The sequence below is a fragment of the Anas platyrhynchos genome, chromosome 3 (genome assembly GCF_047663525.1).
Source record: "Anas platyrhynchos isolate ZD024472 breed Pekin duck chromosome 3, IASCAAS_PekinDuck_T2T, whole genome shotgun sequence".
Lineage (NCBI taxonomy): Eukaryota > Metazoa > Chordata > Aves > Anseriformes > Anatidae > Anas > Anas platyrhynchos.
Genome location: NC_092589.1, coordinates 38,458,764 through 38,482,971, shown reverse-complemented (window position 1 = coordinate 38,482,971; position 24,208 = coordinate 38,458,764). Strand labels below are relative to the sequence as shown.

Below are 24,208 nucleotides of genomic sequence, written 5' to 3'. Positions count from 1 at the left end.
GTCTGTGGAAAAAAATGAGAACCCCCCCTGTACTGATGATGTGCATTGTTCAGACTGCTACTGGCTTTGCCCACCAACGGGACAAAATCTATTGTTTCAAAGTGCAAACAGGAAAAGATACAACCCGATCAATGGTTTACGGCGGTGCAGGCTTCCTTTGGAATACCCTTTCCCTGTGCTGCCGCTAAGATGTGCATTAAACTAAGATTCAGTGCAAAAAATGCATGCGATGCCATCAGCGTGAGTGTCGGCTCCTTTCTGGCAAGCACTGGAGTGTTTCCTCACGATGATTCTGTTGTGGAGAATACAATGCTAAGCTTAATAAATAAAAACACTCCCTACAGTCAGGCTGATGTTTTTTACAGCAAATCATCCCGCACTCCGTGGAGGCCCAGAAGACACTGGCAAACACCAGCGTGCTTTGTTAAAAAGAAAAACCCTGCTCTTGCTAAAAATAGCAGCAACTAGTAAGAAGAAAACAAGACTGTCCCGGAACATCAGACACCAGGAGATGGAAACTGCAAAGGAGATGACTTAAGGGATTTTCAGCACCATTTAAGACATTCAAAACAGTGTTACCTTCGGGTTTAACGAGCATTACACTACACCCGCTGCAGAGAGGTAAGTAATTTAAGGGAAGAGCATTCACCGGCCGTCTGTTCTGTCACTGATTTCATTTGCTTCACAGGGCAAGGACAGCAGCCTGTAATTAAGCCGTGGCCAGGAGCTGTGTCCGAAGCTTGGTACCTTCCTGCAGCACGCCCGTCTGACAGAGCTGGAAGGGCGAGAAATTAGATAGAGGGCTCCACGCAGCGCTGCCCTTTCATCTTCACGTACGGCTGCCACTCAGACTCGGTATTAGAAATGGATTTTGGACCAGCAGGAGTGGCCCTCGCCTGCTCCGGCAGGTTCCTACCGCCTCCCCTCGCTAAGGCTGCTGATGCCGACAGAGCCAGCTAAGCAGCAGCCCCTACTTACTACCTGAGCAGGTTTTTGACCTCTGTTAAAAGCCCAGTCCTGTAGCAGGGAGCACTGCTGGAGGGAGACTGACCAGCCCCATTCCATCCCTTCCTGCGTGAGAAGTCTCCTCGTGTGAAATCACCTGAAGAAGGACTCATGGCACTGCGCTTCAGTGCAGACTTCAGTCTCCTGACTGATTCACCAGGGATGCTGATTGCCGTAAGTGCCAGACAGGATGAGAGCAAGAAAATACACAGAAAAAAACATGCTTAGTAAGGCTTTAACAATGCGTAGGAGATCTCTGCTAATTCTAGCAATGATTTTTTTTTTTCTGAAAAACTGAGTCAAGTTTACTCCATATATGAATGGGAGGATGTTCAAGGATGCAGATGATGCTGGAAATGTTGCTGAATCAGCAAACAAAGCATGCTGATCAACAAAGCAATGACCAGCGCGACAGAAAGATCAATGAAGGCCAAACCACACACAATATTGTTAACTTTTATTTATTCTTCCAGCTGCTTGTCCAGTCTTTTCAGCAAGTTCACAAAATAACTTGGAATCCAGAAGTTTTGGTATTACCTCTAGCACAGTGGATGCAATGCATACAGAGGAATAAAGGCTCGACCCTTACATCTGCACTTTGAAGGACTGTCAGAAAGCTCTACACTGATGGGGAAGAGTAAATACAGGCTTACTGCATTTTATCAATTAAAACCATGGCAGAGTAGAACTGAGGCTTTTCCATATGTTCGTAACATTGCTATTTTTCTTCTGTTTTGTTGTCCTAAGAAACCACAGGAATCAGTTCAGGTCCAACTGCTCCTTTTAATTGCATATATCACATTATAGGAGAGAAAGAGCTGAAAGTTTCATCTCCATTAGAGTGGCCATAATGGCTATTATCAGAAAACAGAATGTAACAGAGTTAACTCCACCTTATCAGATTACAGCTCCTGTGGCTAACTTAAATTGCTTCAACCCATATTTGATTTGATATGAAATTATTCAGACTAACTCTCCTTTCTGATTTAGCATTTCTACATAATCTTCTTTCTGAAGAGAAGAGCTCACTCATTTCCATGTCCTTCCTCCTAACGCCCCACGTGTCTTGGTCTAACACCCACAAACCAACCTGCGAACGATCAGGAAGGGCTCCATAAACTACTACTGGATGTGTCAAAGAGTGCAGGGTGGTTTTGAAATAAAGAAAATGTTCATTCAGAGCAAGCAAAATGCCTTTTTTTTCTAACCTGAAAATTATTAGGCTTGCAGACTTTATCTCAAACACAAACAGACCAGTTTCTCAACCCTTCTCTTTTTTTTTTTTTTTGGCCAAATAGTACCAGTTGCAAGAGGCAAAATTAAAACTGAAACCATTGGCTCATTTCCATACATGCTAGTGAAAAGTTGGTATCATGCTACTGAATAACATGAGGAATCATTGATTTAGGCTTTTTATATCCTCAAAGTCCCCTCTTACATGGCTTTCGGAACATGCAGACCTCAGTACTAAAGCAGTCTGGAATTCTGAGGATTGAGGTGAAGGATGCATTTTTGGTTGAAAATGTGCATTCACTCTGAAGAGCGCAACTCCTTTTGGATCATTTTGGAACTGCCAGCCTTTGAAAGCATCTACGACAATTTCTGAAAAGATTAAAAAACATACTGGTGCCACTTGGGCAATCAATTAAGCATACAGAAGAAACACCGTGTTCATGGGGCAGTCTGAATCCAAGACAGTGCTGTAAAACGTAAGGTTCCAGGGATCTACAGATGCAACTTACGTTTTTTTTTTTTTTTTTTTCTTTTGAAGGTACTAGAGATTGTTACTATAAGACTGAATGCTTTTCCTTAGCTGTCCTCCTTTTCCCTCCCAATTCACAAGAGTTAGCTTATTCTTGAGTGTGAGGCTTTGATTTTTACCTGAAGAAATGCAGATTTGAGATTGTCCCAATACACTAAACAATGCCAGTTTTCAGTCATTTGAGGTTGTTCAGCTATGTCTTTGCTCAACACATGAAGAAGCCATTACCCTCCACATCTGCTCTAAGACTTGGTTTGCATGCAAAAGCCTAATGCGATGCCTCCATGGGGAGAATTCAGCCTCAGACCTTTGGAGCTGTTTACAGCCCTCAGATAATGCAGCAGTAGTCACATGGAGATGGGTCACAGGACAGAACATGTCCCCTTTCTCAGTAGATTTGCAGAAACAACTCTGATTTTGTTTGCAGCTTAATTTCCAGCCAAGAACTTCAGTATTAAACATATACTACAATTTTGCCTATAAACTAGCTAAAAATACCTGTAGTTTCTAGAGGCAACTAATTTGCATAATTTTTAATTATTAAGCTTCACTGCTCAAGACCCATCCGTATCCCCTAGGTGGACATTCCACTGGAAAACACTAATTCTGATGTGAAATAATGAGTTTTAGAAAGGGTAGAACACTGCCAATCAATTAATTTGATGAGATTTCATTACATGAGCAGATAGCAGTGATATGGTGAATAATTTCAAATTAAATGTTTTTCAGTGCCACTGTATCATCTGCATCCTATTCATGTAGTTCCTTATATTTAGCAGAAGTGGGGCACATTTTCCATGTGCCATTTATAAGCAATGCAGACCGTTAACTTCATTCCTTACTGGAAAGTCCCCTGGTCTATTTACAAATTAATTCGGGAAGTGACACCGTGACCGTTAGCCCTAACTGGTGCGCCTGACACAAGCATGAAAGAAAGGATGAATAGGTGGAATTTTGCATTTGGCATTGCAGAAATAGGGAAGGTAATGTTTCCAGTTATATACACTTAAAGTTATTTCTGAGAAGACATGCTGAACTTAAGCATTAAGCTAAATATCTGTAACCCTACATTATTTCATTAGTTATTTTCCAAGACATCATTCACTCGTTCGTTGAAAGTTTTCTTCTTAGCAGTATTTTTCTTACTTGGAAAAATTATAGGTCTATGAAAGAGCATTATTTTGTTATACCAATTTATATAACCAGCTCTATGAGCATTTGTACTAGAGCACTAAAACTTTTTCATAAAAGCAATGGGAATTCATTAGTAAAACACTGAAAGTGTGCAACTGGAAATAAAAACAAAGCATAAAAGCACAGCATTTAATATAAGATGAGCTTTCAACTGAAATAATAATAATAAAAAAAAACCAGCTCCAAACCCGTGCCATATTAATATCAGACCAACTTGAAAGGCACTGAGAATTGAACTGTGCAACTCATATTCATACCTGTGAGAGTAACAACCACAGTGAGATGCCAACATCCAAGGCAGAATACGGCACTGTACAGTCCATTAGGCATTTCTGGTACATACGGCAGTTTTAGATTTACTCAGGATAAGCTGGAAATGTTAACTAAATATACAAATTTCACAAATTTCTGTGAAAAAAAATAATAATCCGATTAACACCCTCTGAAGACAAGCAAACAAGGCATGACATATAGGACACTGTTGGCACCAGCAAATGTTATCACATAAAAACATGTGCTTTTAAATTTAATCCAGTAGATACATGAAGGAATGGCAGTGGCAGAGGCAAAGGGATGGGATGAATATCAAACACTCAGTTTTGAGCGTGCTAGCTGAGGTCATCAATTCGTAAATCTGACAAAAACTGAAGCTACCAAATCCATTTCAGAGGCTAGAAAGTAGCAAAGCAAGCCAGTCCAGCCCATTTCCAGGAATTCTTCTTGTGTGCTGATACGTGTAGACTGAAGAGCTCTGTCCAGTATCATCTCAATGCCCGAGGCTACCTAAAGCTTTCCATTAGCGAACGCTGCCTCCTGGAACTGAGGGACAAATGTCTTGAAGTAGGCCCTAGTGAGAAAAAAAAAAAGAGAGAGAGAAAATCCATGGTTAGGAGGGAGTGTATGGTGTATGTAGGTAGCCAAAGTTTTAACAAAGAGAAGCATGAAGTTGCAGTGTTCAGCCCATTATTAGAACTCATAAACGGGTAGCACTTTTCTCACAAGTGTTCAGCTCAGAGCAGACCCATATACTGCAGCTTTCTCCATCCAGCAGTACTTCGTTCTTCAGTGGCCTCACCACAAACAACACGCCACACCTCTTAGTGTGGTCGCCATCGCAACTTTAGGCTGCCAGGACAGCCTGATCCAGCGCCCATATTTCATCCAGTGCAAAGTTCCAGAAATAAACTCTGCTATGCACTGGAAAATACACCTTTGAAAGGCTGTAGAAGTGAGAAATTCTTGGAGGAGTCCTAAGTGTGGTTATGCCTGCAGCATTTTATATCGGATTTTTTGATACAGTTGATGTTTACCATGCTTCTAGGATAATAATGTCATTTTTTGTGTTAAAGAAAGCTTCACATATGGCAACAAAGGCCCAAAGACAGCCAAGTCAGAGGAGCAGCAGAAACATGAGGAAAAGTCAGAATACATACAGAAGATTAGCCTTCATCTGTCTCCGTACAGCAACCTCGACGCAATACAGAGTCATCGCTGATGCCAGTAGTTTATATAAGATGTAGAGAATAAATACTAACACTTTGGAGGAACTCTAATTCCTTTCAGTAGACACTGAAATTCAGAACATTACTCTATAAATTAGGATGTGCTTTGTATGCTTGGGATCTCGGTCTATCTTCTTTACAAATAACTGAGTGACTCATAAGTCCATAAAATGAGCTGATCTGAAGTATCCAAAATTGAGTTTGAATTGTACCTTTGAGTTTATTGCACTGAAGTACTCAGCTGTGTACTGAACATATTTGTATGCCTCCACGATGCCCTTTACTTGCACGTTGTATTAGAAGCTGCTTCACCTTGCTGCCTTTGCTTTTAGCCTACTGCTTCTGCACTGAACTTTCACTTTCTCTATTTTTTTCTCATTTGGTTTTCTGTTCATATCACTGATCTTTATAAATTTCTGCACAAGAAGAACCTCCTCCCATTCACCCCACCAAAAAAGAAACATCTGAAGCGAGGATAGCTGCAGTCATTCAGCTGCATGTTCATTATGTTACTGATTTTTCTGCTTGCATACCTCCTGAAGCACACATACGCTGATCATCTTCACTATCAATCACAATCTGCATTTCATAATCTGGGTAGAAGTTTTGGCAATCACTGAACACCAGTCATACCTCCTCACATCTCAAAATGTTGCAAGATCACAAAAGAGAACGCTTCCCTCTCTTTGTGATGTTGTGCCTCGCAAATTAATTAAAAAAAATAGCTACAGTCAGCTTTTGTACAAAAGCTGTAAACACACAAGAGATGCCGTCCAAAGGTTAAAGAGCGATATAAAGTAAAAGCAATTCTGGACTGAGGAGTTGAGACTGGAAATGGAAAAGGAAAGAGGGACAACCAGTACACAAATTTTATAGCATACCCAGATTGTTCTGTGTATTTATAGAACACACTTTGATTTATGGAATCAAAGTTCAGAAAGCAGCCCTCGTAAATTATGCCCACAGAAGTGATTGTTCATACAGGCACACGCATACATAAACCAGTTAAGATGGTAATCTGAGCTTAACAACTGAATGCAAAATCTGTATTTGTGTTCTTACAGCATACGTTTGAAACTGTAGCCTTTGTATGGCCCGGTCAGCTCTACATCATTTTGCCAGCTCAAGGAGCATCGCTTGCGCAACGTCAACCACAGGATCTATCATCCTTTTATTTCTCCTTGCATTATCTGTCCTAGCATTTAATTACATTTCCTCTGCTTGCTTATTTTAAGTAGCTTCTTCCTTCCCCTTTGAGAGCTTCTTTGCAGACTCTTCTTCCATGCACATGCTCTTCTCACTGCCTCGGTAAATGTTACCTAAATCTTCCCTCTTACATTTTCCTAAACTAAAAATTCTTAATCTTTAAATGGGATAGTAGCAAGAATATTTGCCTACCTTTTCTTTCTTTTCTGAAACACATCATTTATAGCATTTTGGTGCTTTGCATTAATTTACTGTGTTATATTTCAATCACCTTTCTCTTAGATAAATTCCAAAAATGAATACCACATCATACACACTCCCACACCATCATTATCTATACCAATATCCTCTCTGTTCACTGGTTCCTGCAGTAGAGCTTGTATCCTTTGCTGCAATATTAAATCAAACACCTCCTTACATTCTGATCAAATGTACTATTTCAAGGAGGGTGTTATTTCACTGGTAGTTTGTATGAACCTCTTGGAGATTTGTTACATATACTGCAAAAATTACTTTAGTACTTCATAATTTGTAAACATCTATTTTTTTCTTTCCATACTCTAAAGTATATGCTTGAGATTCTCTTATCATTTGTGGTCTTTTCCAGACTGAAACAAGTGTAGTAGCAAATGCTTAGCTGGGATATGTTCCTCCACTTCTGCCCCTCTCGAGTGCTGCCCAGGTATCTGAGATTAAAGAAGTTTTGGGAAAAAAATGTTCGGATAATTATAGTTCATCATGCACACAAATTAAAAATAAAAAGAACCTGTAAAGAGAACCAAAAGTACAAAATACTTGATAGAATTGTATTAGCTATGGCATATTTAATCAGCTGAAGGGGAAAGAAGGGGAAGTAAGAGAAAGGAGGTAAAACTGCTTTGGTATTTGGTATTAACGATGGCTGCATACAGGAAAGGAATGGCAAATGTTGCAGTGTATAAAAGTAACAAGACTTATTTTGAGTACATATGATGGAGTGGAACAGGCAAAAGGGACATTACTTACTATTAGAGTTCACTGGGATTTTCTTTAAATCACATGGCTTTTTCAATGGAAAATTGCATTTTTGCCCAGTTGAGAGCATTTTTGTGGAAATGCTACTGACATTTCATCAGGAGAAGAAAGAAAAGAATGAGGTACTTTGGTTTGGGTTGACCTGAGAAGAGACATCCTGGTTTGTAGAACTAAGCCTAAACATTGAATCAGTGTGATGTTACCCTGCTTATCTGCAATTCAGCATCTCACAGATGATGCACCTAGTCACACAGACAAGGCCCCAGTGCATCAGAAGAGACAGAAGTATGAAGATATTAGCAGAAGTAATCTCTTCAAAGGACCCAGTCCATGGCAAGAATGATGGGATAAATCATCAGTATTTCTGCGTCCAAGAGGCATTGTGCTACTGCTAGGAAATGAAGTAGTGTCACAACTGCATTTTCCTTACATGTTCCAGGCAATTTTTTATTATTTTTTTTTATGAACTTTTTCCTTTCATCTTAAGTTTGGCAGAAAAATATACTAAAACATTATAATTTCCAGTGAAATGGAAACGCTGACTGCAGAAATTCCTAGTAAATAGGACCAGAACAAACACCTCTTACTACCTGACAATGGCCAAGTTTCATTTGCCAATCAGCTGGTTCTGAGGTCAAAGCGTACACATTTCCACACAAACATAAACTTATTATTTCACACAGCCATGGACATATTATTTCACAGTTGATTACGAAATATCATTTTAAAAAACATTTTCAAAAGGACAGTACACTAACAGACTATATGACAAGGGCCTCTCTCACATGGACTACTGTTCCTTTTATAAAGGTTTATGCTTTAAAATGGTAAGAACATTTATACTCTATCATCCTGTGGATATAGGCAAAGAGAAACTGGGAACGTAAACACAAACTCTGGAAAAAGATTCATTTCTCATATCCTATTCACACAAATTTATACCCTCAGTAACTTTCATCTGTGCCACATCACAGGAATTTACATATAAATCTCTTTCTTTTTTTTTTTCTCTTTCAGACACATTGCTACAAGATACTTTCAAGTTCTTCAGAAGTGTTTCAAAAGTATTATTTTTACATCCACTAGTAAAGTTTGCCATTTCTAGACAAGAGCTATTAAAAATAATTCAGTAATTTGTGTACCTGTTGAATCACACTGGAGATGGAGAAAGCAAGCTTTGCTTCTTGATCTATGGTTCCTCTGGGCTGTCTCATATGGCAGAAAACAGCTTTTGATCAATGCTTTTTCTCCTTTTCAGGAAACACTGAGTTCCTTGTTTCTCCTGCTTTACTCTACCATATTCTCAGTGGCTCTGCATCGCAATGACCTTACACCAAGCTAAGAACAACTGCATAAAATGCTCCTTCAAGTACAGAGAAACTGGTTTGCACTAAACCCACAGATATTTTATACACAAGTGTTGAGTACAATGGTTCTGTATCCCTCTCATAATGGTTTAGATCTTAGCTTAAACAGTGTTTAAAGGGTTGTTTTCTTTTCAGCTTAAAGTGGGTGCCAATCTTCATACGCATACAGGCACACGTCTAACTCTTTGTTGAATGTCTTACTGTAAGAAGCCATTGTTTTTTGTCTATTTGTTTCTGTTCCCTCAAATGGTCATTTTCCAAGTTCAAGGTAGTAAGTTATGGGGTTTCTATGGAAATTTCTCTTTGGCACTCCAGAAAACAACACGTTTTGCTGTAGTTAACCACTATATACACTTGATACGGTACATTGAATTTCAGGTGCTATGCTCAAGGACATCTGCTGAGAGTAAAGCACTTATCTTTTCTTCACCTTATTATCCAGTAGAAAGAAAGTCTTGCTATTGTAAATGGTAAGTATCTAAAAGAGGGGAGAATTGGATCACTTGTTGTTTACTTGTTTCTAGTGATATAAAACACTGACTGTGGTGCAAGGTCTCCAGAAGCCCATGTGTGTGTCTAAATCTAAGGGTAAGGGCTTGCAGCGCTTAAGACATACTTGACTCAGAATTCACATTGCTTTTGTGAAATTTCCCTCTAATTGTAATGTTTTTCCAGCATAACTTAGTGCTGGATTTTTAAAATTTAGTTGGTAGTTTTTTAGTTCATTGACCATTTGATAATACTTTTTGCCTTCAGATTCCTGAAGAAAATCTTCCCCTAAGATTTTTAAGTTATGCAGTTGTGCTCTTCTATCAAACAGCACTTCACATCCCTTTATTGTGAAAGCGTTGTACCACGGTAATGCACTGCTTTCCTTCTGCTACTGTTTTTGTTTGACTGGTGTTATATAACAATAGAAGAGTTGTCTGTGTGTTTCTATTTCTCTTAAAACCTTCAGGTGGGAAATTCTGAGTAGATTCAAACACAGATTCAAACTCAGCGAGGGAAAAATAGCACACAAAATGCCATACCAATGAGATTTCTGCCTCTTTTTTTTTTTTTTTTTTTTTGGTCTAGGAAGGATGTTCATCATGGGGCGATGAATCATCTTCCTAAGTCATTCACAAAATAAGACTCCCCTTAAACTCCCCGTTTTAAGTGTGCCAAATTTTCCAACCAAGCTGGTCTCAAATTCATCCATGCTAGCACTACTGGCTCTCATATGTCTTATATATTTCAGCTCAGGATGTGGGAGTTTCAAGTGCCTTTTCCAACAAGAGATGATTTGAGGAAAAGGAGGAGGGTGAAGTAATCCTGATGGTCCATATCAAGTACAGACTCAGTTGTAAAGCAACATCTACTACCAGCACAGCGTATTCCGTCCTTGCACATTCTTCACTGGCAAGTGAAAACCCTTGAGCCAAAATCTTGGTCTTTTCACAAAGACACATGGGCTGCTATTACTTTCTCTCACCATATCAAGTGTATGCATTGCATTCCTTCTCATCAGAAGAGAGCCTCAAGTTGTTATACTTGGGAGTTGTCCAATTATTGTTTTTGAGAATAAACTTTATTCTTAAATACTATCCATTATTTCAATATTTTAATTCATTCTTGTACAATGTTTTAGTGTCTCCTGTGACTATGGTTTAATTCTGAAAGCATTAGGCTCTGCTTACAGTACAACCTTAGTACACTTAAAAATCATAGTAGCCATTACATTTAATAAATACATCACCTTTCTCCTAGTCTAAGCAAGGAATACAGGAAAAAAGTGGGATTCTTCTCCTTAACCTCTTCAAGATTCTGTATCTGATTGGGGCAGGTACTCCATAGTCAGGTGGATCTTGGAGTAGTTGTACATAACCCTTTCGGGTCTTCTTCAGGTCTGTAGTGAGGACACCCTTCTCCTCAGCAATCCTCTGCTGTCTGAGTTGTTCGGTAAGGTTAACAGTGAATTTATGTTAGAATATTCTGCAAAAGCAATTATTTGCCCTGGGACTGAGGCGAGGACTAAATTGTAACCCTCTCAGCTGTATTAGATACAGTTGAGACTCCCAGGCATTTACCTCAGCTATTGCCCATTTCTTTTGGAGGAGTTGCAACTCCATGATTTGCATCATTTTGCATCTCGTATTTCTTTCCTTCTGCACCGTAAAGGAACTGCTGCAAGACATCTGCAAGTTTCTTCAAAGCCACAGAACCCTGACAGAAGAACAATCCAGTCCAAAGACAACTGATCTCCATAAATTAGTTAGAACAGCATCGTTCTACCCTCTTCCAACTGAATTGGGTGAAAACAGGAACTAAGAAGGGCGTAGGTCAGAGTAAGGGACAGCCTGAGGCACACCGATGTCTTTGACCTATTCCTCCCAGACTAGTATTATTATGCTGACACTTTGCAATAAAATCTTGTTATATAAATTATTTCTACAGCACAGCCATATTAGAATTATAAAAGAGCTTCTCCAGGCTTTATCGTCGTCACCTGATTATTCACTTTTTGAAGTACAAAGTGTTTGCACAGAGTACACATGCATATGTAGCGTGCCTTTGTATTTTTATGTTCCTGTTGCAACTTGTTTTGACACAATGAAAACTTGTTTTGAAAATACTGAACACCTACAACAATCCCTTCTGGGTGCCAGACAACAGGATTTCTTCTCCCGTGACTACACAGGCACAGCCAGCTGGTTTGTTTCATGGAACCTCTAATAATTAATCTCCCGTGTAGAAGACATTTACTACAGCTCACCAAGTACTAGGATTTGCTGTTTGTTTATAATAGAACAAAGTCAGAGTTGCTAACATTTTTTTTTCATCTATTTAGAATGCTCTCCTTTAAAATTCCATTTGTCAGGAGCTACCTAATTCAACACCTTTAGTACTAATTAACAAAAGGAACTTAAATTAATAAATTGCTACCTTAATTCCACCAGTGGGTTTGTATTTAGGTCATATTTCATTTGAGTGCTTATTAGATCCTCAACAGGTGGTTATATTCCTCCTCCTGCATCTCTGTGCCTCGCGTTTAACACTGACTGGAAACCAGTGTTGAAATCTTCTGCAAGACCATTCTTTTAAAAGGCCTTGTACCAATATCATGGCGTAGTTTTGTCTCCTATAAAACTCAGATGCGAGATGTTTAAGCATCTCTGCTGTTTTTACTTTATGTAATGCATTAAAAACACATTTTTATTGGGTGAAGCATGTTATGTTGTCTATTTATTCATGGGTTCTTCCACAGCATTCCTCACAAGGCTAAAGATACATCAGCACTCACTCACAACAGCACAACGCAAGTCTCCTTGCTCTCTTATGACAGTGGGATAACAGATGATTAATTCTATGCTAGACACTTTATGACACAATCATTACAAGAAAATGGTTGTTCAAACAAATGATCTGACTCTGCAGATCTAAGATACTAAAACAATTTAAGCGGCAGATACTTCCCAGCACAATACCTTTTGGTTGCGTAGTTTGAATCACGTTGTAACAGCCAGACCCACACAATGGATACTCTCCAAGTGGCAAAGGCTCAGGAACTAATCAAAGCCAGGCCTATTGTGGCATGCAGTAGACATCCAAAAGGCAACCAAAATCCTAAATCATCATTTGAATATGAACATCACAAAAATGTATCCAAGCAGAGCCGCAGAACAATAAAGATACCTTCCAGGATTTCTTTATCACTCCAAATGTACATAACGATACTTGGCCTGGGTTCATATTTCTGAACAAAGCTTCTCGATGCCGTGCTCTTTGGGTTGTGGTTTATAATTTCCTTACTAGGCAGCTTTATCTATAGCAAATATTTTGCTTTTATGTGAAACAATGTTTACAGTTCTCCATTTTATACATCTCCAAAACTGGTGATGCCAAGCAAACATCTGAAGTGTTTATACAACAGCAAAACAATAGCTCAAATTACTGCTACTGGGACTGGCTAAACTCACAAATGCACAAAGGATTCAGCACAGTGCCATTACGCTGCTAGCAATTCTTTCCTGGGTGCCAAAAAAATCATCAAATAATCTCTCTTCCTCTTCCAATATTTCCATATTTCTGCCTTTTTTTTTTTTCCCCCCCCCCAGTCTACTTCCTTTTCCTGTGATTTACCTACATAGACTTTAGTAAACATCTATGGCCACTTCTACCTGGCAGTCTACACAAAGGCACTGACCGTGCATGTAGCTTGAAGGACTGGGCAGTAATCAAGAGCCAACAGAGCTAGAGGTCTGCAGTGGGCAGCTGTCAAAACACTGATTTTTAAAGAAATATTGTTGCCTACAGCTTGGTTCGTAGTACTATATGACAGAAATTTGTCTGCAAAATGGCAAACAAAACAAAATGTGTGACCAAACCATAACAGGAAATCAAAGTAGTAGAACTAGTGAAACTAAATGCGTATCTGAAGTTCAAGCATTAAACTTCACTCCAGAAAGCTGTTTTTCTGTGTTTTACTAACAATGCCTATCGCCGCTAGAATTTCTTGGGGTTACTGCCATTTTTAATTCAAGTAGCACAGAAAGGTGCAGGAAATAGTTATATTTAGACATATTTTTCAATGGTTTGCTGATTACAGAAATAACAGGTGGGTTTACTCCATATGAAGCAAACAGAAATAAAAATTAAACATTAATTTGGTTGTACATTCCATTTGTGTCTCTGTTCCAAAAAACTATATTGACTTCGTAAATAAAGTCAAGAATTCAACATAGCTCTGCTATAAAAATTAAGATGACTCTGCTGCCTAACTTAGCATAAAGCAAAATGAATCTTGACAATCTGTTCGAATAACAAAACCACCATAAATATAACAACCTGACTAAAGGCAAAATATAAAGGAAGGGAGTTCTAGGGAACTGCTGCGGAGCCAGGACTGTAGACCATTATGTAGGCTGGCAATTAATGTTTAGCTTAAAGAAACAGCATAAGTAGGGCTGCCATTTAGCAAAAGATAACTTTAGTTCCAAGAATGTACATGTTCCTGAAGGCATGAAACCCTACTGGCAATTACAGATGAAAATTAAGGCTACTGGACAAAATCAACTGAATTCATTAACAAAACTAGCAATTTTCTGAATCATCTGGAAATCAAGATTTTGGGGTTTATTCTCTTACTGGTTTCTGACAGCTATATATTTGGGAATTTACAGAAACGTATTGCACAGAATCATCCCACAGACAGAGTCCCGAGCCACACACAGCAAAACGAACCCCTGCTTTAAACCAGTTTTATCAATGCCTTCTGCTTGCCAGTTCAAGAGATAAACATTTCACTTCCTTCACCTTCTCCACAATGTATATAAATAGCCTTGCTTCAGTCAGATGAAGGCTTGTGGTCTTAGATCATAGCAACTCTGCTTCTGCTTTCTCAACTTCCATTTTCCCTGCGGGGATTACTCAGTGCTTGGGGTACCAAGTGTCTGCGGAGACGGGAGACGCTGGAATCTTTCTGTCACAGACAGCCCAGTCACCCTGTTTCCTTGCCCGTGGATCATGAGAACAATATTCCAAGGACATCATGGAAAAATTCAATCTTTGTAGAGTCTTTCTAAACACAGTGCAAATTCACGTGAAATTTCCAGTCCTATGAGCTACTATGTGATAAGCCTGCTCTATTTTTCCTATTTGCTGAAGAGCCATAGGCTTATTGTTCCGTTCCAGGTAAAGGTTAACTTCTTACTGAAACACTGTTTAAGACACCTCCTATTTCCTCCTATATAGGTTACATAAATGCACACGGAGCAACACCGCTGCAGAACAATTATTTAGTAGATTATTTAGTGTTGATGCCAGACCGTGCAACTAAGAACCTCTTCTAAATATAAAAGGCAGGGTGAAGAACGAGATGGAAAAAGGAGGGTGAAAAGCAGGGAAAGTGTTAGTAGCAGCAGAGAGCAGAAAAGACTGGGCAAAACCCCCACTCAGGAGTGAGGCTTGCAAGGCAAGACAACAAATAGAAAGATTCAAGAAGCGAGGAGGTCACAGAAATAACAAGAGAACTTGAATGATCCGTAAGAGGATCCCTCACTTTTACTTCAGCAGCAGAAATGAAGGGTTACACCACAGATGTATCTGTAAGGAGTCTGACAACTAGCATCCCTGAAAACAAAGTTTGCTTGCAGGTGAAAGTTGCGATTTCATCATGCTATGCACTTTGCTTTGCCAGATCGCTTATCAAAAGGGGCCGAAGGCAACATACCAAAACATAAAAGAATCCTCCCTGGATATTCATTAGGACAAACCAGTCAGAAGGAAAGGGAGATGCCGAACAGCTGTGATTATAAAAAATATATTTAAAATAAAAGCTATTTCTGTTCTTCGCTTATAAGACACACGCTTGACTATTAGAAGTCAGAGAAAACTATCAAAAGGTCAGAGATCTCTCCGAATTGGGAAAACAGGTAGGAAAAAACTCTTAACACTGTATATAAAAGTAGAATAATGCCGACAAAAATGAAGTTGAAGGACAAATTAGCTGAGCCTCCTCCAAATAAAAAATAGTCAAATACTACAAAAGCCATTCAGGAAAAAAAAAAAAAAAAAAGAAAAAAAAAAAGAAAAAAAATGCTCAGAAGAAATGAAGTCACAAAGAATAAATGAAACTATTTTTGCATCTAAGTTCACCACAGAGGTGCTTAAAGAGTTTGCCACACCAGAACCCTTCTTTACAAGGGACATACTGAAAGATTTGACTCATGCAGAAATGTCAGCCAAAAAGGTAAAGAACAAATCAACAAAATACACACGGAAATCAGCAGACTCAGATGATATTCACACCCAACAGTTCTAAAGAAATTCAAGTGTGAGAAAGTTAAACTCTCAAATAGCTTAAAACCTCCTGCTTAAAACAGCTTGGTACCAGAGAAGTGTGATGTCAATTAAAAATAAGGTCTGAGATAAGGAGTTGCCTTATGAATTGGTAGAAAATATTTTAAGAAACTATAAAATTATAAAAAGTCAAGAATTAGTGGACTTAAATAAATATGATACATTGGATAGGAGTCAAATTCATACTTCACAAATCTCTGATCTTCTTAAGGTATGAAAAACACGTGGACAAGTGATATACACTGCTTGGCTTTCCAACAGGCATGTGGGAAGGTTTTTCAATGTTTTTTAAAAAAGTGAATTACCGCAGCAGGAGAAAAGATCCATGAATGGATAAACAGCAGGCCAAGATAAGGAAAAAAAAGATAGGAATGAATGATGAGTTCTCTCAGGGTAAAGTCACCTGAGAACTGCACCAGAAAGGGGTGTTTTCACCTGTGTTGTTCAACATATTCCTAGCATGACCTGCAAAATTGAGCAAAAGAAGATGGCAAAGTTTGCTAATGGTAACAATTCCATCAGGGAAGGAAAAATGAGAGCTAATTATGAGGAGCTGCAGATGGTTCACACAATAATGGGAGACTGGGCGATAAAATACCAGGCAAAAAGTGAATACTTACAAACATTACAGGCAGATATGTGAGGAAAAAACATTAGTTTTACATACACAAAAACCAGAGTCTCTCAAATACAGATAATAAGGAGATCTTGGTGTTAAAATGTTAGCGTAATGCTCTGTGCACAGAAAAGCAAGGCAAACATTAGAACTGGGATAAATAGTAAACCAGCCAATACCACTACATCACCATATAAATGTATGGTGAACATACCATGAGTCACATGCAGTCCTCTATCTCAGAAAGAGTACAACAAAGAGTAAAGTTATAAGGATGTAGAACAAGGGCAATCAGAAATATGGGGAAAAGTGAGCAGAATAGGAGAAATGACGACACAAAAGATGTGAAAAGGCTCATAAAACATAAACAGTATAAAGGGGATCAGTGGAGATTAATTTTTTGCTGCCTCTTTTGGTACAAGAGCTAAGGGTTAACAACTGGGCCTACCAGGAGGCAGGAACATAAGAAGTTGACAAAGTTAGTCCTTCACACAATACCTTGCTTGCCTGTTCCAACAGAGTTTTAAGATGATAAAAACTCACTTGGGCTCAAAAAGCTGTTAGACAAACAGAAGACAAACTAGGCAGGGCTGTTGAAACAAACAAACAAACAAACAACTCTGGATGTAGAAATCCTAGAGTATGGTAGAATATGCAATAAAAATATCACTACATGCTTTTCCACACACTTTCACGGGCATCTTCCACTGACTGTTGATAGAAACATGGTACTAGGTTAAATAAATATTGAGTTTGACTCAGTACTACTGTTCTTTGTGTTTAACAGAGCAATTACAAATATTACTCAAAAGACAAGACAATAAGGCTCACCTGCTATTTCTGCTTAGTTGTTTACTTTGTAATTGATCAAATAACAGTATTTATCTGGGCTATAAAACCTCTGCTCCTTTTCAAAACCACATATTTCTTTCTACCCATTTCTCTAAAGCAAGGGAGGACTTTTTTTTTTTTTTTTTTTTTTTTTTTTTTTGTATCAGGTCCTAACTATAATTCCAGGATCTGATACAGATTTAGCAGCTTTTCTAAATGTATAAAGGAGCTCTCTAAAGAAGCTAAAGCAGTTAGTTGATCATAGTTGTAGAACAACTCCCAACCCTGGTTATCTAAGAACCACCTACATTAAATTCTGGCCTTTAATTCCTATAGAGCAGTTGTCTTCCAACAAGATGCTGTTATTTTCTACTTCTGTCAAGCAAACTCCTCCAATCTATTCTGTGCACTTCTCTTGTCAATATAGGAGAAGTTTATTTTTTTCTTACTTAGCTTGTATCAAAACACACATACGTACAGTTCACGTGCACATATACATAATGTCTATATGAAAACAGAAAAATGAGTTGCCTAACAGATTTAATTTCTATGCATTCCCTGTAGTACTTATACTTTTCAACTTCAAATAGTTATTTGTCTTCTCCCACAGCCAAGGCTTTAATGAGAAGTGACCAGAAACAAATACCCAGGCCCTTCTGTCTTGGCGGAAATCCACATAATGCATGACAGCACTGAAGATCCCTGGCAGGCACCTGTCAGAAACTAACATACCATATCTTAAGAGTCAGACTTAATTATCCAAGGAGACATTTAAAGAAAAGTACATGAAAAATATGACTCAATAAGTGTGACTATCATGTACATGCACTATACAGTGTAGTGTATGCAGAAGAACAATGTAAAAATTAAAACAATATCCCGGAAGAAAATCTAATTAAAAACTCTACTAATTTTGCCTTTATATCTTGCAATCAAAATCATGTTATTGTCGAGGTTTGCTGGTAAATCAACTGGGAACATGTCACAAGGACAACTGCAACCATTAAATATTTTAACACAACAGTTTTCTGCATTTGCCTTTATGCTTTTCATTTATAATTCTGATGAGCTGACACTGCCACAGAAAATAAGAGTTTTGATTTAATGGTCTATAAAATCAAATTAACTTCTTTGTAAACTTCACATGGCTGGGTCACCACATCTCTTCTCGCTGTGGCTGTCACAGCATATTGGCCCTTTTGCATTCTGAGAAAGAGTCCACCTGAGGCAACAAAATCTCTGCCCTACTGGATTTCAGGCGAGGAAATCACTTTTGTACTGTTTCCGACGCAAGACTCTATTGAAAACGAAAGAGTTAAACAAGTGACCCAGCTCAGTACCTGCGCCATTCATTTGTACCCCACTGGTCTTCTCTGTAAAGAACCCTCTGAACCTTTCAAACATTCAGACACGAACACACACACACGCGCAGAGCAAAGGATAGGTCCCAATGTTTTGTGCTTCTTTCCCCTACTTCCTGATTTTTTTCCTGATTTTTTTTTCTAAGTTGAAGGTAAAGCAGAGCAGAGCCAAGGAAAAAGCTTTCTGAGGAGCATATACATGAATGCAAACAAGTCAATTTTTAGAAATCCACTCTTTCAAGATCCCTACTGCGTATGAAACAATCATGTAATACATGCAAATAAAATGTGTTACTTTTACAAATAATGAGGGAATATACTGAAATGCCAAACAAATAACAACAAATGATTTATTACCTTAATTACACCTATCAAGCAGAGATTACAAAAATGCTGCAGTATTTACATGTAAACTTTAGAGTGAGATCCAAGGCATCATAGGTGGAAAACAAAAATTTCAAGGAAAGAGAGAAACCTGTTACTTTAACAGAATGCAAAATGTATCAAAAGATATTCTACCTAAAATGCGTAAGAACTTTCAGCTGATAGAAAATGGATGAATTGAAAACTGGGTTAATGTCAATACAAAAAAAATCATTAGGGCACTCAAAATATAATGAATGCAACAGCAAGCCCTTGAAATATTACAATCTGAGATTGTCTAAACAGCCATATGACGATGGGTCCCAAGGCCCCCAAACTGTCCCCCCCCCTTTTTTTTTTTTAAATATCCTTTTGTTTGACCACAAGATATATTTCTGTCTCCATACAAGGCAAGTTTAACGCTTAAAGCAACCATTCCAGCCCAACAACCACTAGCACCTTCACGTGATGCACATGTTCTCACTTCACGATATTCAAGGAAAGCGTACTGGTGAGGCTGAAAATGCTATGGCCCAGTGCACCAGCCTGACACGTTCAGATCATAGCACGGTTGTGCTGAGCACAAACCATAGCTCCAGCAGTGCTGGGGATGCATACGAAGCTTGCACAAGATGCTCCTGCATATAATCTTAAGCTGCACTTGACCTTATGGCACAGCAAAAGCCAATATACAGTTGAGAGCACTTGAGCCCTTTTAAGCTTTTACCCTGCCAGAGCACTGAGTGAGATGTAAAATTAACACCACAATCAGCAAACATCAGTGAATGGCCAGTGACAACAGTCATTCAGGAAGCAGTTTTAGCAGCCAAGCTGGAAAAAAGAATACGAACCCTTGGGATGACTTTTTATTGTGATACCAGCCTTCTGCCTCCTATTATGTTTAATGATGAGTAGGTAGATTTATGTAGGATAAAACAGTAAACTGAGTCCTAACTTGCTCTCCCTGAAGTGTAACCTAAGTCTCCAGAGCAGCACTGGATCGGACAGGAATTGGGCCAGAGTGCATCTATGGACTGAACTTAATTTGTATAAACAAACGAGCTTTATTTACAGTATCCCTTCATAAAATCCCAGGCTCAGAGTCTGCATGCTCTTTAAAGACTCCATTTATGTACGCCTGAATGCCTATTTAAGCAAAAAACAAGAGAGCTTTCCCATGGAAACCGCACAGAGATGGTTTACTTCACACGTACACCACAAACAAGGCTGCTAACTTTCTATAATTCACTGTATTTTCTTAGGCTTGCCATTGTACTTCAGGACAAAATCTTTGGGAGAAACTGCTTCCACAGGAGGCCACAGCCAGATAAATAAATGACCTACGAGAGGCAGAGCCTGGGATGGGAACTGAGAGGAAACTGTCTCTTGTCAGCTTGTAGGAGAATTTTAATATTTTTGGTATTGCTGTTTCTAGCTGGAGGAACAGGTTAAATTTTTGTCTTGAGAAATGAGAAATCTGGAGGCATCTGGAACCACATTATTTAAACAGTTCTTGATTCGTCCCTTAGGATTAAATCAAGCCAGAGGGCAATCCTTTAGCTAAGACAATAGCAAAATTCAGTCACCAGATGCTATCTCTCAGTGAGGAATCCAAGCCAGTGGGCATCAAAGGAGACAGGTGATGTTAAAAACTGCTTACTAGGAGACAGAGAAAGAGAAACCCGAATACATGAAGTTTATCAGACAAGCACAAATTGGTCCAATTATTTCAGAAAAGAAAACAAGCAGTTTTTCCGTGTGAATGAAAAATATTCTGCTAAACTGATACTCTGAGCATTTGCCTTTCAGATTTAGGTGATGCGTGTCTAAGTGTGAATGCATACAATCTACATCTATATGTATATATTTTAGGGGAGTAATTTTGCTCCTACTTGTAATTACTACTGATTGTCTCAAGGCTACAACAAAGGGTTAAGTCCTAACTTCAAAAGAGATGCCTACATCTGCTCAGGGGCCAGAGAGATAAGCAAGGATACCAAGAATTTCGAGTTCAGTCCTCGAGTTGAAAGAGTTGCATGGGCTCACCTGTTTGAAAAAAACTGTGAGAAGGCTGGCCAGAGAATCAAAGTCCCCTTGGCATGAACTTATGACAGCTCTGCCCATGGATAAGCAGGCTGCATGCAGTTGCTGAAAAGAGGCAGGGGCTGCCAACTGAGGGTGAGGAAATCTCTGAGAGATTGGTGGTGCTCCTGCATCCTGCAAAGTGGTGTGGTACGCATGCTTCGGTACATGACTGGACAGCTAATGAACTTGAGACAAGAGCACCTAAAATTAATCCTTGACGGTGTCTTAGGCTGTGGCGAGGAATAGAGGGTAAACCGATCCCTCAGGTGTCTGACAATAAGGGTGGAGAATTTGGTCAGATACCAGAACATCAAGTGGTATATCCTGTGGACCTAGAACAGTAGAGCCAGAAAAATAAACAGAGATCTTTTTCTGTCTCAAATGATGCCAAGCACTTGGGAAACCGTTTGGCTAAGAGGGAAAAAGACTACATGTATGCAGAACGTAATGGACAGCGTTTATAAACACAAGAAAGACGTCCCTGATGTATCCAAGGCTAAATTTACTTCAGTTGAGCAGAGTTACATTACATTGATTCTAGAGGCTGCGTCACATATCCTTCTTCTCTTTTTTACTGGGGATGAATTGAGTTGGTGTTGGAACTCATGTGTTTAATTAGAACACTTTCCTATACACGCCTACATGTATTCCCATATACTTGGTCTGTAATGTGGCTATGGTAAAAATAAAATGGAATGAAAAATTATTTGGTTGTGTTGAAACATGCTAGCCTATTCTAAGAAGCCCTAGAAAATATTTTAAACAATATTTACATAAGTACTCAATTGTGTTAAAAATGCTCCTTAAAATATGCTAACATGCATCATAACATCATAGTTTTCTTGCTGTAGATTTATTTCTGGTACCTGCTCAGGATTCACTAGCTGTTCCTGCAAGCAAAGCGCTTTTAACTAGAGCAGCCTCTCTGTCTCTTTGCAGCTCAATGATAGTTATTTCAGACACTGCAACATGCTTTCTTCCCCCGCTTCTCATCATCTTTCTCATATTACGTATCCAGTGTAAAACTTAGATGCAAAGGCTCAAACATAAGAGTGAATAACCTCAAAAAACGTAGATGTGATAGTAAGTGTACACATTTACTGCTTTTAAAAGTACTGTTATAATACTTCTAAATTTCAAGTGCAGGGCACAGAAGTCCATCTGTATACACCCACTCATAAATGAATGCACTTAGCAGACAGAACATAGGTACTTGTAAGCTTCCAGCTGCAAAATAAGTGCATTTTTTTGACTACACAAATTTTTTTTTGCAATAGTTATAAAAAAAACAACACACATTGATGCTTTTAGTTATTGTTTCATTTAAAGACAAAAAAAAGTCATCAACAACAACAACAAACCAAAATACATATACTGCTCTGCTACAAAAAAAAAGAAACAAGTCCACAAAACCAAATCATACTTGATCAGGAAATATCTCCCCTGAACACTACAGTATTAAAACCAAATGCTAGCAGAAAAAAAAAAAAGCTACTACAATGCATCAAAATCCAAAATCAAATGTCACTTGATGTTCTCCATACTGTTTATTATAAAACCTGCAAATGCTTCAATCATTTACTGTCTGCTTCCATCACTTCCAAATTAGAATCAGTCTCTGACCTTGCCATTCATTTGATTTACTCAGCTTCAACTATTTTCATTTGACTCTTATTTATGCATCTTTGCTAATTTGATTTAATGTTCTGATTGTCATTCAAAATGTTAATTCCAATATGCCTTATTATTTATGCACTTTGAGGCCTTATGTGATGAACGACTGATAATCAGTGTGCTTAGATTTGTTGCTGTTCTTACATTTTTATATTTTGCAAAAGCTAAATACAGAAGCAAGGCCACTACCCTTACTGCTCCTTCCAGGTGAAATCTGTTCTGCTTCATTAGAAGACAGGGATAGCACACAGTATACAAAAGGAGCACCACTGCCCATGCTAGCTTACCCTTGCAAACACAATCACTCTGGGAAGGCTGTCCTGTCACCTTAAATTAAAGGGGATACTAGGACTGAAGTGGTATTTACCCATGCTGAAATCAAGGCTTGCAGAAAAACTGCAGAGGAAACAGTCAGAGATTCTCCGTTTCTAGCCAACATAGAGAGCAGTTAGAAAGAAAGAAAGAAAAAAAAAAGAGAGCTCTTCAGACTTTCAGATAACTTTCTCAAGCTCTGGTAGGACTACCTACTCTGCTGGATTAGGGGTTTGCTCTACCTCCTCCTGTACTTTCGTGCCTTTTTATTACAGCATTATTCCATATCTTTCAGGTTTTTCTTCCTAGTTTTCTCCATCTCACATGTTTCCCTTCAGGGTCCCCCATACACCCACACAAAACCAAGGAATTACTTTGACTGACTGCTATTATGCAGATTACTCCTGCTGGGGGCTATCTCGTCTATTTGGTTTGGAAGCTCCTTGCAGCAGAGACTGTCACTACTCTGTATCATGCCTTGCAGAAATGCTCTTGTTTTGATCACTCCTCTGGCTCTAGTGTTACAGGCATGATTAATACGGTATGTCTGTACGCATACAGGGGAATACTAAGACTCTATGAGAACACAAACAGTTTTAGCTTGCAGAACATTGGAAAGGTACAGTTACATCTGTGAAGCTTCTAGCACCGGAATACCGTGTAACAAATAGCAGGTTGACTTACTTTGCTCTCTTGGCCATTTCATTGCCATCCCAGCGTGGGCTGTAAGGGTAATTCTTCTGGGCCTGGGAGTACAGCTGTCCACTGTTAGTGAAGTGGTAGACTGACTGAAATGTTAGGGTTGGCTGGTCTCGAGGAAAGTACAGGGGAAGGTCAACTGAAATAAATAAATAAATAAATAGAAGTAGTAAAATATACCATTATTTTTTTTCCCTTTTTTTTCAGGTAATAAATCATTCTTTTCTGTTGATTCAAAGGCGATAGGAAAGGAGCAATTGATGATTACTTCTAACATATACTTCTACATTTCTTAACAATAATGAATCCATCATATTGCTTAATCTATACAATTTTGTAAAATATTGTTAAAAAATTGCTTAGCTACTGTATTTCTA

The 24,208-nt window shown here is 38.6% G+C and overlaps 1 protein-coding gene across 3 annotated transcripts in view; it reads right to left on the bottom strand.

The window, feature by feature from the left end:
- Positions 1-1,450: 1,450 nt before the first annotated feature.
- The window catches only part of BABAM2 (BRISC and BRCA1 A complex member 2), a 167,012-nt gene continuing 144,254 nt past the window's right edge, over positions 1,451-24,208 (bottom strand). For all 3 annotated transcript variants that reach the window (XM_038176415.2, XM_038176414.2, XM_038176416.2), the window contains exons 11-12: positions 23,817-23,970; positions 1,451-4,808 (exon numbers count right to left, since the gene is read on the bottom strand). In XM_038176415.2, coding sequence (XP_038032343.1) covers positions 4,745-4,808; positions 23,817-23,970 — 218 coding nt within the window. In that variant the 3' untranslated portion in view covers positions 1,451-4,744. The remainder of the gene's footprint in view (positions 4,809-23,816; positions 23,971-24,208) is intronic.